General features: G+C 43.2%; 1 protein-coding gene across 1 annotated transcript in view; it reads left to right on the top strand.

The window, feature by feature from the left end:
• FANCA (FA complementation group A) overlaps positions 1–17,438 on the top strand; it is a 37,519-nt gene that overhangs the window by 2,794 nt on the left and 17,287 nt on the right. The window contains exons 5-21 of the mRNA XM_054200107.1: positions 184–279; positions 2,504–2,577; positions 3,689–3,801; positions 4,538–4,620; positions 5,093–5,126; positions 7,522–7,588; positions 8,172–8,284; positions 9,232–9,308; positions 9,763–9,904; positions 10,469–10,602; positions 11,597–11,707; positions 12,186–12,281; positions 12,379–12,438; positions 13,903–13,991; positions 14,396–14,456; positions 14,559–14,608; positions 15,773–15,849. Of these exons, the coding sequence (XP_054056082.1) occupies positions 184–279; positions 2,504–2,577; positions 3,689–3,801; positions 4,538–4,620; positions 5,093–5,126; positions 7,522–7,588; positions 8,172–8,284; positions 9,232–9,308; positions 9,763–9,904; positions 10,469–10,602; positions 11,597–11,707; positions 12,186–12,281; positions 12,379–12,438; positions 13,903–13,991; positions 14,396–14,456; positions 14,559–14,608; positions 15,773–15,849 (1,477 nt within the window). The remainder of the gene's footprint in view (positions 1–183; positions 280–2,503; positions 2,578–3,688; positions 3,802–4,537; positions 4,621–5,092; positions 5,127–7,521; positions 7,589–8,171; positions 8,285–9,231; positions 9,309–9,762; positions 9,905–10,468; positions 10,603–11,596; positions 11,708–12,185; positions 12,282–12,378; positions 12,439–13,902; positions 13,992–14,395; positions 14,457–14,558; positions 14,609–15,772; positions 15,850–17,438) is intronic.

The following is a 17,438-nucleotide window of genomic DNA, read 5'->3' as shown; positions in this document are numbered from 1 at the left end:
GCTGTCAGCCCGGCTGCCTTTAGTTCAGCCTTGAGATTAAAGGTTTGGGCCTTTCCCATGAATTCCCTCCCCCATTCAAGCCTTTAAAAAGCAGAAAACAGGGAAAAGCAACAAATTGTTTTTCTAACAATGTATTATTTGGAAAGGAAATTATTTCTGCTTTATTTTTTGGGGTGATTCCAGAAGAGGTTGTCTTGCTTGCTTCAAACGGTCAAGGATTTGCTGGCAAACAATGTGTTCTGTCGCTCACTCTTCTGTCAAGAAATGTGGAAAATGAAGGTAAGAACTCACGGAGAAATGTTGCCGTGTTACAGACCATTTAGACTTCATTTGTGGGATCTAGCAGTATGTTTTCAACCCTCCTCGCCAGTGAAGGCCAGGGATAACTGTTAAGTGGACCAGTGAAGTGCTGTGATTTACATCCAGTTCCCCTCGTTTTTTTTGGTGACCTAGAGCCATCTTGCCACTGCTCATCGCTGCTCATGGTCGACTGCACTGGTGAACTCCTCCTGAGAATGACTGTGGTTTTTCTGACCTTTCAAAAGCATGAACTGAATTATAAATGGTGAGGTTTTTTGTTTATTTTAAGGCAAGTTCATGGGGAGATTCCTTGCCTCTGTAGCAGGATTTGGTTTTTTTGAAGAGGACTTAATAGAGGTTTGGAAGTAGGTGCATTATTGAAACTGTGTGGCTGTTTCTGATAAGAAACTGCCACAAAGGAGGGTTAACAGCATCTTGGTCATCAAGCGTTGGTTTTTGGGGAGCTAGGCAAGCAGCACTCTTGCCTCTCTGAAGGAGATGTCTAACGCTTTCCATTTGTACTAAGCATGGCTCGTTCTTACCAGGAGCCAGCTAGGAAGAGCATGGCAATACGGTGCCTGGAGTTACAGCACGGTAATGGGATTAAACTTACCTGAGGTGACACTGCAGTTAATAGAAGCTTTGGGGGTATCGTTTTCTTTCCTATTTAGCCTTACTGTTATTAATGAACTATGCCAATAACTCTCTCCATCAGTTGGCATGTAAATTTGCTGTCTGGGCTAAGCAATCCAGATCGATCCAGGCAGTGCTGAAGCTCCCAGCTGGCTGTGGGGTGGCACGGTCCCAGAAGTCCTTTATGTGCTTTGCCAGCAATATTCAGTGCGTCTTTGGCTTTCTGCTTCTCCGCTCTATTTATCTGGGAATGGTGATAAGCCTAAGTGAGTACACACAGAAAATGGCTTGAGAGAAATAGGATAGCAGATGAGAGGTTGCACTGCTTCACAAATGTGTTGTCTTGCTTCCATTTGGGTGGTTTGTTTTCTTAGGATAAGTGAGTGGTGCATTAAGGAGAGTTAAGGACTTTTTGTGAGCAGGACAGTTTTGGTGGCTCGCTGCTCTGGTGGGAAGGGAGGAAGAGGCAGATCTGCCAGGATAGAGAGGCATGCTCTAGTCTCAAATATCCGACCCTGGGCTGAAAATAGAATCCTGTGTGTTTTGTAGGCTGATTAAGATCTCCTTGTTCTCAGGTAGGCACGGAGATCAAGTGCTGCAGTGTAATGGAGATTGTTACAGTAAAGAATTAGGTTGTCGAAGACAAAGTATGTGGGCGAGTCTAGGGTCATGCTATCAGGCAGCTGCTGGTTGCTGCAGAAACCTTGTGGGGTTCTTCTCCTGAGTGGCTTGTGTGGCCAAGGCTCCCAACTACCTCCTCCTTCACAAGGTGTGAAGATTTTGTTTCTATCTTGGAGCGTTTCCGCATGGAGGGTGGAATGAGCAGAAATCCCTGCTGCACGTTTTTCCCTGCCAGGTGCACCCTGGAGTCCCGTTTTGCTGGCACAGGGCTCTCTCCAGGACATGTTGTTCCAGGTGGGAGCTGGAAGGGGTGTTGCAGGGAGGCACGAAGGGTGGCAGTTTCATCTGCACAGAAGCAATGCCTAGTGCCAGTTTTGCCGACGGCGAGCCTGGCGTTTAGGTTCAGGACTGCCCAAGCGGTGTTGGTTTTTCCTCTGCATCCATCGGCCTCTCTGCCCGTACTGTTGCAGTGTTTCTTTGTGTAGCTCCTGTTGGGAAATGGATTTGAGCATCAAACTTGTTTCACAGAGACCAATAAACAATTAGTAGGCTAATGAATAATTCTCTAATCTGTTTCTGGATCTGAATTAACATGACTTGAAACTTAGTGGTATCACCTCTTTCTGGGATATCCACTGCTCCTTTGAATATGCAGCATAAGCATTATTTCAGGGGGACAAAGATGGATATATGTATTCCTTGACCATGAAAATTTAAAATGATGACGTATTTACAACCCTAAACCATTCAAAATTCGTAGGAAGGAAAAATCAAATATAATCTTTCCTCATCTGGTATTTCCTATGTTGTAATTTTTAAATTTTAATAAGTTCTGGATAGTTTGAAGAAACATAATTTAGTTTTATACTGTTATATATAGTTTACGTTAGCCATATGTTAATTTTAACAGCAAAACGCAGACTATGACCTAATTGTGCCATCTCGTTAGGACCCTCCAGTGCTGGAAGCTGTGTGGCACCTGCACAGAGGTGACATCATTGGACTGGGAGAGCTGCTGGAGAGGTGAGCAGAGGTTTATAGGTTTGCAGATGTATTTAATCTCTTAAAGCCTATTGAAATGTAATCGGGGATTAGTCATGAGTATTCTGGACTACAAATATAGTCAGATGCTGGCAAGTGATCAGATTAGCACGATTTAAGAAGTTACCCTGGGTTTTAGAGGTTACTCTGGGTTAATTAGCACAGCTTAAGGTGTGGTGGCTGGTTGTCTGATGGCTGCTGCATCAGTTGCAATATGAAGAGAGACGGTTGGGTGACAACCACCGCTGCGGACCATCCTAGGTGATGTTTTATCTCCTGCTTTGTTTCAGTGGCGCAGATGGCTGCGTGTGGGTGGTTACCGCACTGTGTGGGAACGGGCTGGGTAACCCAGCTCCTTCAGTTCATCTGTCTGTGCCTCCAGATCTGCTGGAGAAACTCTCATTTAGCCTGTAAAAATTAGTGCTCATCTTGACGACGAGTCTTGTTTTGCAAGAGCTGTGTGCTTCTGGCTTCACAAAACCTTACGTTTCAGTAAGGTTTGGCAGAATAATCTCCAGAGAATAGTTATTCTAAGAATTGATTTATTTATTTTTTTTCCCCCTGATACAGCACTGACAACTAAAACCAGTTATCCTTTGTGAGGCTCAGGTTGTTTTCTTATGGTGTCGAGGGAATATTACAGTGAACCTTTAGGCCTTAAACATTGGTTTACTTTTCTCCTAACAGGATAGGAAAAAAGCCTTCAGTACCCAATGTACTTCAAATGTAAGGAAAGCAAAGGGATAGATCAAGAGCTTATTTTTTTTTTTAGGCATTTCTATCCAAGTATCTTAAAAATTGGAATTCTAGCAGAACTTTTACAATGGAAGTACTTTAATGTCACAGATGAGGAAACAATTGAACACACACAATTTCCTATGTGTTTTTTCCTTTGGATGTGTTTGTTGTGGAAGCTTTTTGTAAAGCAAATAAAGCTCTTGCTGGTCCAAAATTAAAGACATGAAATGCCACATGTGGGGCAGAGCCCTGCACAGATGGCTCTTCCTTGAGCCCAAGCGGATGGCGGAGCAAAACCCCCGGGTACTACGAAAGTAGGAAGGATTGAATTGCATGTGCTTTTCTTTGTTCTCAGCAACCCGTCGGCCCCGGCGGTGGTGGAGTGGCTGTGCAGCAGTCTTTGTGGCCTCTGTCAGCAGGCGGATTCCTCCTCCGGGGATGTGGAGCTAGCTGGGTGCATTCTCTCAGGCAAGGAACGGGCACTGGTGGAGCGGTGCCCGGCTGCTGGTCCGCCCAGCCTGCAGCAAGGGCTCTGCAGCTCAAAAGTTTGGAGGTGTAAGAACTGAGGCCTCGCTTTGCATTTTCTTACTCGTTTCGGTGAGGGGAATATGTATTTTTATATTTGGCGAATTTAGCAATTTTTTCCCCTTAAAAGATAATTGGTTTGGAATTTCTATATTCCTTTGAGTTATAGTATCACAAGAAAGTGTAGTTGCGAGGTGTATGGGGCCGGGGATGATATATTGAGAGTGTGATACTCCTGCAAAGTGTCTGAGATATTTTGGACCACAACTATTTAACAGTTCCATCTTCCCCCCTGTCACTTTCTATTATTTATTTTGTGGTTTTGTTTAGAAAAAAAATCACTACACAATTTGATTGAAGAGCTGTAATCAGACCTTTGGACCAGTGCAGTTGGTCAGGTAACAACCGTATGAGTTCTGCAGTGGTAACAGAGACCTGAAAATTCTTTAGTCTTTATAATTCTTTAAGTTTTTGTGCTTCTTGCCATCCTTTGTTCTGGGGTCTTTTGCCTGGGAGTAATTTTACTCCAAGAAAATAAATGATTCCTGCTGACTGCTGTGTAGTGAATGAGGCTTTTCAGACACTAGTCCTGCTGAGAGACTGAGATGGGGAGGAGAAAGAGCCAGTGACCTTTATTGAAAGGGGATGCTGAAACACTGATTTCCTTCTTGATTTGCAGACTTTGTGATTGTGTTTCTTCAGAATGGCTTTCAGCAAACTTTGGAGCTGGGAAGGAAGTTGGAATTCAAGAAGGTCCCCTATGTAAGGACAAAATGAACCTATTTACAAACGGCTGTTTAAAAAAGTAGTTCTATCATATACCTCTGTGCCTTGCTGAGTATAAAAAAATGTGAGCTTAGAGCAACAAAGAAACAGTGGTGATCCAGGTGGTGGAGCGGGTGAGGAGGAAATGCTGAAACCGGAACAAAGACACTTTTTTTTTTTTTTTTTTAATAGAGAATTTCTCCAAGGTGAGGTGTCAAGGGCTTTTTAAGCTTCCTTGTTTTCACCTTGATTGCTCTTTTTTTTCCATTTGAATGTGAGGCATGGAATGCTGGTAAGCATGGGAAATGCTTGCCTTTCTGTCCATTGTATCTATTCTACCATAAAGCCTCAGATAAAAGTTAAGCTTTAAATTAAGAGGGACAAACCACTTTGAGTCAATTTACTTATTCTGCATATAACTGTAGCTCTTTTGAACTCTAAACGGTCTTAATTTGTCAATTTTGAACAGATCTGTCATGCTGTTTTACAAAGGATGTTGACATGTAAGTATTTTTGGGATTTGTAGCTTTGTGCAGTTACTGCTGTACATTCCTTGTTAAATCTCTAAGCAGAAAAAGCCTGGGATGCTTTTCCTCTGTTGTGCATAATACTTATGTCACTGATTTTATGTGCCTCTTCTTTCCCCTTCTCTTGTAAAGTGAGTGTCTTCTAACACTGCAGATAATTTCTTGCCTTTTGTGCTACTTTATTCTGATGCTCCCAGCTGCAACATCAGGTTGATATCTGAGCTGATTTTTAACAAGGTTGACTGGAAGCAATCCAGTCTCTTGTAGGTTAAGCTAGGACGTTTTTTCTGCTTAGTAAATTAAGCTTTGAATTTACAATGTTATGTGCAAGTAAGCCATTTTGCTGGTTCATGGTTTGGATTTGCAGACTAACGTTTTGTGAAACTTTTTGTTTATGTCGAGCAAAGACATCTAATGTAGGTGTGTAGTCTTTAAACGGCCAGTCTTCAAGAATTGTCCCATGGACAATTCGCCTGTTTTGGCTTGGGCAGTCCCGACACTGCTGCTAGGAGCTCAAGCCTAGTACTGCCTGATCTGCATTGCAAATCCCCGTGCAGAAAGACTAAACACACAGGAGGGTTATATTTGTCTTATGGCACAGATGATCTTCACGGTAAGTTGGCTGTAGCTGCTGTACGGCAGAGGAAGTGTTCGCTTACACCTCCTCGCGTGCCCTGCACCAGCGTATCGGTATAATCTGACTGTGCCGCTGCTGTTACTTTCCTGTCTCCTTAGTGACAGCACTTTGCCACTTTTCTTGCTGGCATGTTTCAGCAACGTGCTCAGTGCTGCTGCAGAGGTTAGCGCTTTTCCTTTGCTGTAAGGCGACTGAAAATCAGGATACAACACCAGAGCTGCTCCCTCCCTTCTGCGTCTCTCCCGGTGGGCACTGCCAGCCTCATCCCTTACCCCGTGTCTCGCAGGGAGCCTTGTCTGTAGACAGATGCCTTACAGACCTTGCGGAGTGGTTCTAAAAAGGGAAAGCTGCAAGAGAAGAGCTTTATTATTTAATATGTATATTAAGTCCCATCTCAGGTGGCACTTTAACAGTGTCGGTACTTGAAAAATAACCCTTATAAACACAGGGCTCGGGGGATTTTGGAGGAAGAGAAGCAGGCTGCTGGCAGTCGGGAGGGAGTCTGTGCTAACCTGCTCTTTATTCGACCTTTGGGTTTGTGCAGCCTGCGCTGCTGCAGATAGATTTGCAGTCTGTGTGTCTGAAAATGTATTGAATGTGTTTTATAGTGAGATATTTTTGTTAGTGTATACTTTTGGGTCACCTTTGAGGGGTTTCACTTAACTAATCCGCTGTTTTGAAGAACATTAGGATCCTTTATGTAAAATAATTCACAATTAATGAAGACCTTCACAGAAGGACAGGCTGAATAGCATGGGAGCATTGTGCTTCATAGTAATGATCTTGCTATATTGAACTCCTGTGCCTCAGGATAAGTAGAGTTTATCTCCTTTTCTCTGTTCTCCCCTACTTAACCTTAAAAGTATTCCTCAGCAGGGTAGAGAGTATTACATATTAACTGTGGACTGCTTTGTGAAAAGCATGTGAGGGACTAAGGGACGTCTGTTTTGCTGCCCTAGCTCAGTAAATTTACTTTTCAGGGTGCTACACGGAATGATCCTAATAAACAAAACAAATTATTTTAACTGTTAAAGGAGGCAGCTTTTAAAGGTAGGATGGGACAAGAAACATAAAAACTGCTGCAGCAGCAGGCAGTAAAGCAAAGGGTTTCTCAGTACGTGGACTTCAAGTGGTGTCGGCCGATGGGCAAGGCAATGTGCTGTGCAAGCTGCCGGCCTGTTTGACCTCTGCCAGTCATTTTGGGGCAGATCTAAATTTTGAAGGAATTTCTGCTAAGCAAATGTAACATGAAGTCCCACTGCTGTTACAAATGTGCGGCACTCACAGCAGCGTGCTCTTTGTTTGGCAAGGGCGGTTAAGACCGTGGTTTCCAGGGGTTGTTAATTCAAAGCTGGCTTGTGCAAATCCCTGCCTCCAGACAGGCTTCTCTTGGGCAGCTTTGGCAATGTGCACGCTCGCAGATGCACGGCACAGTTGGGATTGGGTTTGGAAATGGAATACTAATTTATGTGCATTTTTAGATGGGTTAATTATTAGCACATTCTTGGGAACACTTTTAAATTGGTTCAAGGTTAGTGTTAATAGTTTTTGAGTGTGTCGCTTCTGAAAAAAATTTTGTAGGAATTTTATCCTGCTGAATGGCTTCTGCATGTTTCCCTAATGGGTTCACCTCCTTAAAGGAACACAAATTGCTTGTTCCAGTTAGTTTCTGTGTTGTTTAGTGTCCTTCCATTTCTCTCATTGTGTTTTTTGTGCATCTGCTTTGGGGTACAGGGGTGCTTGATGCTGTTGGTAAAGAGAAGCAGGAAGATGTTTCCACGTTGCAAGCTATGAGGTTCTGGTAAGAAAAGCTGTTCCCCTGAGTAATGTCAGGTGGAGCTTTTTATCCGCTATTACACCTGTTACTGAAACAGGATGAACGTTCCCCACCCCATGCTCCTTATGTTTAATATTCTTCTCGCTAATAAAATACGTGCAAGTGAAAATGCCTGTAAAAAAAATAAGCATCAGGTAGGAAAGCATGTTCTGGCAGGGCTGGAACCAATCTTGGAGCATCCTCTTGGCATGCGATGAGTTTTCCCCGTCAAGTTTTCTCACTCTGCATCTGAGCAGAAACGCCTGGAAGGTGCCATCATCTTCTCTTCTAATTCCTGCTTCCAAACCCATTTTGTCTAACAACTTTGTACATATCGAGCCAGTCCTGTCCAGTGCAGGGGTATACGTTTGACTCAAGTTTGTAAATCTGATAGCTACATAATATTGAGTAACCAAGAGATTTTTAAAAATACATACAAAAAAAAGTATATATATTTGGCAATTTGATAAGAGAGATGCAGAAGAAAAACAAGTCATTCACCCTAATCAGTACCTGGTTGATCATACTTCCTGTGCGTTGTTTTTGAATATTTCCTTGTCATTCATAGGCTGAATGTGTTCAATGCGTCAGTTTATAAAAGCGCGGTTCATCCGGATTCCTTGCAGCAGTTTTTCAGACACACCCTGACCGAGGTTCTTACCTACAACCCATTGTTGAAAGGTAGGAGTGACTGTCCTCCAGGGCGTGTTACTGTGGTGTGTCCGGAGCTCTGTCCTGCTCAGGCCTCACTGAATGGAGTCCACCTGGAGGACGCAGAGCCAGAGAAGCTGCCTGACTCCCCAGCTCTTTCCCAGGGGCTGTAAAAGCAGGGTGCCAGATCAGATGAAAAAAGGGCTTCATCTGGGCTTTAGAGGGCTGTAGTTCAGGAGAAAACATTAAGTGGAAAATCAGTGCCTTCAAACAGAGCTTCAGCCAATGTCTCGTGAACAGAAATTTGGAGTAACGTCTAATAGAAGCCTTTATGGAGCAGATGTGGGAGAGCTCTGGCCTCCGTGAGCAGCTCTGGCCAAAGGATAAGATGAGTGGGAGAGCTGGTACTGCAGACTGCTTGGGGCTAAAATAGTCTGGCCCCTGTGTGTTTGGGTTTAAGCACAAGACATGGCCTTTCTCTGCTGCCTGCGTGTTTCTTCTGGTACATCAGAGATAAAGGCAGGAGGCTTCTAATCTGTGATTGGTGATTGTGAAGCTTGATGTTTTTAGGAAGAAACGCGTTTGGGCTACAAAATCTCTGGTAAAAATCACTGAGGTGTGATCTAGAGCTGCTTACCTGTTGTGTGGGAGAGCCGTGTCATTACTGGCTTCCAGTTGAGAGAGATGATTAAGGAAACAGATGATTCCATGCTGGTTCCCTGTGCAGGCGTTATGTTGGCCTACGAATGTGTGATCTCAAGAACAGCTTTGAGATGACAGTGCTGTAGTGAAACGGCACGGTCCTTGTTAACACAGTTCGTGTTCCAAAGGCGAATGAGAGAGAAGGGATTTCAGCAGAGTTTTTAATGTATCTGGCTGTCAAAGCCAAAGGGAAATCTTGTGTGGTTAAGTTATGCGTCTTGGGTGTATTTTAAAATCTATTGCTGAAGAGTAAACTTTTCTTTTTCTGCATACAGTGTCTGATGCCATCCATATGCAGAAGGAGTGGAGCTTTACAAGAACTTGTTCGCTGCTCACTACCTTGTATCGCAAAGTATGTCTGCCTGGTTTCACAAAGAGAACTTTACTATGTTGGGTTTATATTCTTTGAAATATCTGAAATTAGGTTATTTAAAAACAGCGTGTTCCAGTTGCAGAGTCTGAACCAGCTGCTGGGAATTGTAGGCAGGATGCAGCATGAAGAAAAAGCACTACAGGGACTTTTGTGCAAAGCTCTTAATGAGAACAAATATAATAATTGAGGATGTGAGTTTTTACTCTTACAGAACATGACGTGACTTCTGAAAGAATTGGAATATTACCATTTATTTTAGCCAATGCTGGTTTCAAGCCAGCAGGATACCTGGCCCTGGAAAGCTGATGCAAAAGATGCATGCAGGATAGCTTTTTCAAAAGTCACGCAAAAGACACGTTAATCTTGACAGTGTATTTCACTCTTCTGGGTGGCTGTATGTCATAGCTAAAATGAATTGCTGTCACTCTTCCAGCTGTTTGTGGCATTCAGTGCAAAGGAGTCGATCTGGCAGCTGCAGCAAGTCCTGGAGACTCACGAGGTGAACTGGCAGCACGTCCTGTCCTGTGTTTCCACGCTGGTAATCTGTCAGGCCGAGGCTGAGCAGCTCTTCAAAGGTAAGTAGGTATTGGCAAGCCTGCGGGCTCACGTGTGCTTGTTGCTTCTCAGGTACTGAAGAGGGAAACCATGCCGACTGGTGTAGCAGCACAGTCATTTGTAGTTGCTGTTTTGAGGTTCCTGCATGGAAAAGAACAGCAGAAAATCTGCTTTTCCATTCAGACATTCAGTGGTGACGTGTATGGCAGGCGTTGTGCCTGACGCTTCTCAAACTCAGTGTACAGTGAAGAGTTGTTATTTGATACTTTCATTATTAATTGGAGTAGTGATTACTGAAGGTTAGTTCTTCTATCTCACCTTTGCTAGCAGACCTTGTTTGTTAGAATTTCTTACTGATTATCTCATTGCTGGACTACCTGCAATTCTTACAAGTTGAAATCCTAGAGTATTTGACCATTGGAAGGGCATGAAAAAATGTGAGTCCTGAAGGTTCCCCAGGCTGCAATACACGTCCTTCTTTATGTGGCAGATGTTTTATCACAGATATTTGTTTTCATTTACTGTAGAAAATGACAGCACAGTTGTCAGGAGCAAAGTTTGAGATTATTGCTTTATGTTTCTAGATCTACTGAGCCATCTCCTCATAAAGGCTTTTGAGAATTATGATATGGAAAATATGATCACTGCATTCCTGATAGCTCGTCAGGCTGCTCTAGAGGGCCCTGCTGTGTTCATGCCTTACTCTGAATGGTTTAAGGTAAGACTAAATGAGGCCTGACTGGTACTCTTTGTTTTAAGTATGTGAGAAACCTGCGCATGTGGAGTGTTCTGCTGCACAGCAGGATAGCCAGGAATTGGGGGGGGGGGGGTGAGAAAGAGTAAGAAGTGATTGTGTTGGTATTAGGAATGATTTAATATTTATTATATTTATTACTGCCTTTATGTCTGCAAAGAATATATTTATTTGGCTTTCTCTGGTCTTCCCTCCTTTCATCTTCTAAGTCCATCTTGCCTCCTCTAGTTATTTGTCAGGAATGCAGACGTGTAATTCCTGTTATAATCAGAATCTTGGATGTATTTCAGTATCTTGATAACCAGCACTGTTGTTATTGCATAAGTTGTGGGTTATTGCAGATGAAGCATTCCTGTTTCCTGGATGTTTGCATGCAGTTGTAATTGCTGTGTTTGACCTTATAGATAATTGGTCGTTAGCTTTTAGTTGTAAACATGTAGGTATTTTAGGTATGCAAATCTCCACATAATTTAAACCTTTAATTCCTTTGTATGAGTTGGCAAATCTAAATTCAGCCTTTGCTGATAATGTTCAGGTTGTATCAGAAGGTAAACTAATCACGTTCTGTATAGTCCTCAGCCTGGCTTCTTTTCCTTATAATGCCCAGATAAAACTGCGTAGAAACTGTCAGATTTGTGGTTCCCTCATGAATCTCAATCCTTTGGTGCATTTTGGTGTTGCCATCTTTAACTCCTTCAAGCGTTCTCATGGTAGCACATCAGAACAAACTTTGAGCAGCCACGGCAGGCTTTCTGGAAACTGGACAAAGAAACTCAAAAAAAACTTCCGTAGAGACTTCTAAAAATTTTCTCTGGAGACCTTTCCCGATAACCATTCCCTTGACAGGAAGCAGATTTCTGTAATGGATGTCTGGGATTTGTGTGCCGAGTTTAGCACGGTGCCGAGATGGGGATTTTCTCCACGCTGAAAAGCTGCGTTGTTGTTTTCCCCATTTCAGGCTTCCTTTGGGAATGCTGGTGGTCACCACGGGAGCAGTAAGAAAGCTCTGGTCTTCCTCTTTGAGTTCTTGTCAGAGCTAGTGCCCTTTGAAGCAGCGCCGTACTTGAAGGTGAGAAGATGCTAATATTGATGGTTTTCTAAAGACTGATACCAAACTGCTCCAAAGAGAACGTACTTGTGCCTTTGACTAGGTTCAGATGATTGTTGTTATTATTCTAGTAATTGCATTGTGTTTCTTTGACTAGGTTCAGCTTATTGTTAATGTTGTTATAATAATTGCATTGCTTCTGATACCTTATTTCAGGGAGAAAAGGTTTTTGAATAAGGAGGTACAAGATTTTTTGATTTACTTTACAAGAAGGAGAATTCCTTTCATAGGGTTAAATTTAAGCACTCCAGTGATTTTGTTTGGTGTTTGTTGTCGGGAAAAATTGCATGTTGGTGCCCATGAAAACAGCTTATCTTAAAACAAGCAATAACATCCTCTTTGAGGAATATTTGAAGTAAATGACTGTAAACGTTAACCAGAATATTACACTAATTTCCTGGAAAAAATGGCAAATCTTGTTTTGAATATCACATTTCAGGTCCATATAATGTACCCGCCTTTTGTGCCTGCAAAACATCGGTCTATTCTCTTGGAGTACATCACTCTGGCTAAAACCAGACTGGCCGACCTCAAGGTTAGTAAAAATCGTCTGTTTGAAAAGAGTTCTTTCTGGATCTGTTAAAATACTAGCTGTGTTGTGACCGTGTGCATCTCTCGGTAACCTCACACAGGTTGCTATAGAAGATATGGGGCTCTATGAAGACTTGTCTTCCACCGATGAATCTGTGCAGGTACTGCTGGTCTGTCTAACAGCTTTCTCATCACTCATGCCCCTTTTCCTCTGGAGAAGAGCTTAGGTTATCCACCTATTCCTACCAAGTTTGAGCATGCTGCCAAATCTTCTCCAGCTCTAAGACAGAGGGATTAGTGGCTGTAAATATGCAGATTCTCCCCAGATTTCATGAACACTAGAGTTACGCAGGGGACAAATAGACTGTGATTAATATTCCATGATGAGGCTGAAGAGGAACTCGGTAATTAGCCAGCCAGCTACTGGCCAAGCAGCACCTACATTAGCCAGCCAGTCAGCACCTGCTGTTTGAAGCAGGAAAACGCTGGCTGCCTCTTGCCCATCCTGTGCTGTGGGGGTATAGAAAATAAATGGCAAATTCTGTGGGGGAGGATTTAAGGGACAACGGGAGATGTAATGGCGTTGTATGGTGTGGGGATGCAGAGCCCAGGTTTGCAGGAACTGGGGCTGCGTTAGCTCTGCTGGTTGGCCAGCATGTTACAATGGTGACACTTCCCTCGATGGATTTGCTCCCTGTGATTTGATCACATAGGAAAGCATTTTATATATATCTTGATTCTTTTCAGTATAGCATGTCGTCTATTTGGTGTCGTATCCAAAGTGTTCACATTTAAAGGAGGTTTGGGGAGGGCATCTACAGTCTGCACTTTCACACTGTAGTTCATGATAAGTTTTTGGGTAGCAACAGTAATCGATAAGGCGGCATCGGGCTCTATTGCTCCTTCCTATATATTGATCATGAGTATGGCAGTCGAGGGGGCCTCATCTGTAGAGTCAGTCACCTGGAGTACAGGAAGCACGCCTGGTGACAGGGTAGTTGAATGTATGGCAATGAAATCTAGTCCTGTGATGAACTGAAAGTCAAAAGTGAAGATTTTAACTTCTTCCAAGTTTAATCTGTTTGTCCATTGAGAAACTGGCCCGGGTTGTTGCAGTCTTAAAATGTCTTACGGCTCGAACAAGAGAAAGCTGGGGTGGCAGTCCCTCTGCCTGGGGTGTAGTAGCATGGGCTGGAAGCAAAGATTATGAGTGTTAATTCCAAGTGTACAAACTAAAATAGAATAATAATAAACCAAATTCAGAACAGAAAAGATACTATCCCCATGAGGGACAATTGAATAAACAATGTGATGTTAAGCAGGAGTATCTGCTGCAGTTGCTGTAGGAGGTGTGCGCAGAACTACTGGGACCTTTGGGCTGTCCCAGAAGAGCTGTTATAAATAACTGCCTTATCGAGGCAGGCCGATGGTTCAGGCCCTGTTTCTCCCTCCTGCAGTTTTAGTCTGCGTATCAGGTACTTCTTGTTATTCAGTTGTGTTCCTTCAGTCACTTCCCGTCACAGCAGAAACAACTGTTACTAACCCTGAAAGAACAAGCAGGGAAGATTATTGTTATCCTTGATTTCTCACAACATCTTTATCTCATTGTTACTTGTGTGAGCCAGCCCCAGGGCCAGGCACTTCGTGACGTTGAAAAGGCCCTTCAGATATTTGAAAACACGAGGAAGATCCCAACATCTGTGATAGAAGCCAGGTACCGTGTGCTTCTCAAGTCATCTTGTTTTTAGCTATAATAATAATATAAGTGAAATCCAAATTACAAAACAAGGAAAATTGAGGATGTGAGCAAAGGAGATTTTGGGATGTTCTTCCTGTATTAGCCACTTCCTCCGTACTCATCTAAATAGAAGCTATTTGTGCAGAGTGAAAAGGCATATGCACACCTGCAAGAGAAGTCCACAATTGTTATAATAAATAAAAAGCAAAATTAAAGAAATGAATAACTATTGGCTAATGTGAGCTTGATTTGTCTGTGGTTATTCATGTTTCCATGAATATTTCTTATTTGCAGCAGCCAAACTAATTCTTGAGGTAATGAAATGGCACTTTGCATCTTTGCCATGCTTAATATTTTACTGTATTTCTTTTCCATCTCAGTATTTTCAGGCGACCATATTATACTTCCTGGTTTCTTCCTGCTTTGCTCAGACCACGTGTGGTTAGTATTTGCTTTCTTTTTCTTTTTTTTTTGATCCTCCCATTGAGATGTGTGTTTGTAGACAGGTAATTTGCACCTAACCTGTCTGTTTTTCGTTTGCAGCTCCCTAAAACCCCAGATGTGCGCATGACTTTTATAGATTCTTTAAAGAGGTATTAAGATTCCCCAGCATTATTTTCTGTGCTTCTGGACTTTCTCTTCAGAACACTTCATTTTACATCAGATTATCGGAGGCTTTGATACCTTGTTTACAAAACACCGAGCGCTGGCTAACCCTTGGCAGGGCTTCCTGGCCAGGCTTCTGGCTTGCAGGTTGTGGATGGGTTATCTGTGTAGCTTACCTCTACAGATAGCTTATCTGTATAGGCGAATGTCTTCAGTTCTGTAATTAGTCCTCTAACCACTCTGAACCCATTATCTAGAAGTTGTCCAATGCAGCCCTTTGACTGCAGGCCAGGTATATTTTTATGCAAACTTTGGACAATGCTCCCGAATATAAAATTTCACCCCACCCTGTGAAAAGCCTCCCTCTTTTTGGAAGAGGGTATGGGAGAAGGGGAAGATGAAACTTAAATGTGTGTTAATGCTTTATGAGTGGTTCTTAAGGGACGCCAGGATAATGTCCCAGGAGAACGCAGCCCCTCTTGGAACTCCAGCTTGTCCTGTATACACGTTTAAAAGTGCTTTTCTGCATTGCAGAAACAGCTTTGTTTTAAATCCAGTAATTCCTCTGTAACCTTTCATGAAGAAAAAACGTTTGCAATGCTGCCTGCAAATGAGGCATTCGGTCCTGCCTCGTCATTCCAGTCAGACTGTAAAAAAAAGACTGGATCATTTTTTAAAATTAAAGTTGTAAGAGAAGCGGCCGAGTCCTAGGGAGCCTCATGTAATGTGTTCTCGGTATTGAGTGCCGGCCCAGCAAGTGTTGGAGGTCAAACTTTGATCTCCGTCACATTAGTGTTTCAGGGGTGCGAATACTGCATGTCACATAACTTAAACTCTTATGTGATCTTAGACACGTCCTACGTATGAAATAGGTATTAATGCATGCGTTAATAATATATGTAGTATTGTTTTTGTGTAGTGTGTTACACATGTATAATACCTGCCATGAAAGCCCTGGATATAAATTTCTGGCCTTCATGTCAGATGATGATTAAAAAAATGCTTCAGATGTTCTGTATGCTTTGGAGCTTCTGTAATTACATTTCATAGCGTAGCTGTTGTTTATGCTTATATTTAATAAAGCTGAAGTTTGAATGTGGTTACGTGGTATAATAAATCTCTTTTTTTTTTTTTTTTAATTTTAATTATAGAGCTGATAAAATACCCCCAAACTTGTACTCCACGTATATACAAGCCTGTTGTGCTGTGAAAGAGAAAATGCTACAAGGTAAAAAATACATTTACTTATGGATCAGTTTGAAGAAAAGTTAGTATTTCCATTGATGCCCTCCTGAATTTAAAATTTTCAAAAAGTGACAGCTGATCATGTCTGTAATCTGTCTGTAAATATGTGTATGTTCCTTATGTCTTACTGAGGTATTAAGTTGTTAACTCTCATAATGACTTTCTCTGCCTATCCTGCTCGGGTGGGATTTTTGCAGTCCGCGCGGAGCTCTGTGCTGTGCTGAGGCTGCAAATGATGCCTGAGCAAGCTGATTTAAATCTGGCTCAAATACATCTCCATGAATCAGCGTTTGCAGCTACAACGCTTCTCGGCTCCCGCGAGCCCGGGGTGTGAACCTGCTGTGTCGATCCCTTGCGTAATAGCACTTGTGCTGTCTGAAGTCACCATCGTCCCCTTTTAAGAATGGATTATTCTGTGTGACTGAGATCTGGGGAAACAGGAGGGGCTGGGAGCGGAGCCAGCCGTGAAGGGATGGCAGTCGCTTAGTTTACACGCGCCTGGGTGGGAGGGCCCCACCACTAATTTTGGGTCCCCTCACTGTAGCCACGTTGCTGGCGCAGTGCGTGTCAGCGTAATAGATATTTAATGAGCTCTCCTATCTCTTTCAGCAAGTGGGCATTTCAAACGCATCTTAAAAGGGGCAGCGGCCTCACCACAGGTTTATACGAAATGAAAAGGTCGGGCTGGTGAGCAGACATAGTTCCCAGAGTGTGGTGGAGATAAGCGTACTCCGTGTATGGAGACAAAATCTATCATTGACTCCCACTCGGGGCACTTTGAAGCTTTCTGGAGATGCCGTATGTGGAGAGGCGTGACAAAGCGGTCCCGGGGAACCGCAGATGTGCAGCAGTCTGGCTGCGGAGGTTGTCCTGGCAACCGGCAGGGATGAAGGATCCCTTCCTGCCGGGGTCGGCGGGATCCCAACGGGCAGCCAGAGCTCTGCAGGAGTCCTTGAATTGCCAGTGACCTCTAGTGGCACAGCCTGAGCCCTGTCCCCTGCGTCCTAATCTTGTCCACTGCATCCTAATCCATCCCTGGGGCTCTTGCGGAGGGACTGGATTTAGGGCGGGATTGAGTATTGGCCAGCTCTAAGCCTGCCCTGTTTGTTAGTGCTCACTCTTGTGCATAAAGGTGACCCAGCAGTCTCCTAACACCTTGTTGCTTTACAGCGTGTTTCTAATGACTATTAATTTTAACCTTTTGTTATTTACTTCTCTTGTTCATGGTTGAGTTATTTCTGGCCCGTGTACAAGATGCTGTTCCTGTCGAACAAACTCTATGGGTGGTTTTTGAGGCTGTGCTGTGGCAGCTTATTGCTGGTGGCTAGTGGTAAAAGGCATTTCCTTTTATTCTTCTTCTAACCAGAAACCAGAATAGACTAACATGTAACATCTGGAGATGTTGCATGGTGTTGGGCTAGAGGAGAAGCCGATGATGTAGTATTCACGCTGTAATGTCTGTATTTTGAGACTGGTTCCAGTCTTTTGGGGACAGCAAATGTTTCTGTGAGGGGCAGAGAGCTAAAGCAAGTAGGACGAAAACTCTGGGAGAACTCTTTTGCCTCTTGTCTT

This window comes from Rissa tridactyla, chromosome 4, assembly GCF_028500815.1.
Source record: "Rissa tridactyla isolate bRisTri1 chromosome 4, bRisTri1.patW.cur.20221130, whole genome shotgun sequence".
NCBI lineage: Eukaryota > Metazoa > Chordata > Aves > Charadriiformes > Laridae > Rissa > Rissa tridactyla.
Note: the sequence above shows the minus strand (reverse complement) of the source record. Positions and strands in the feature narration are given on the sequence as shown.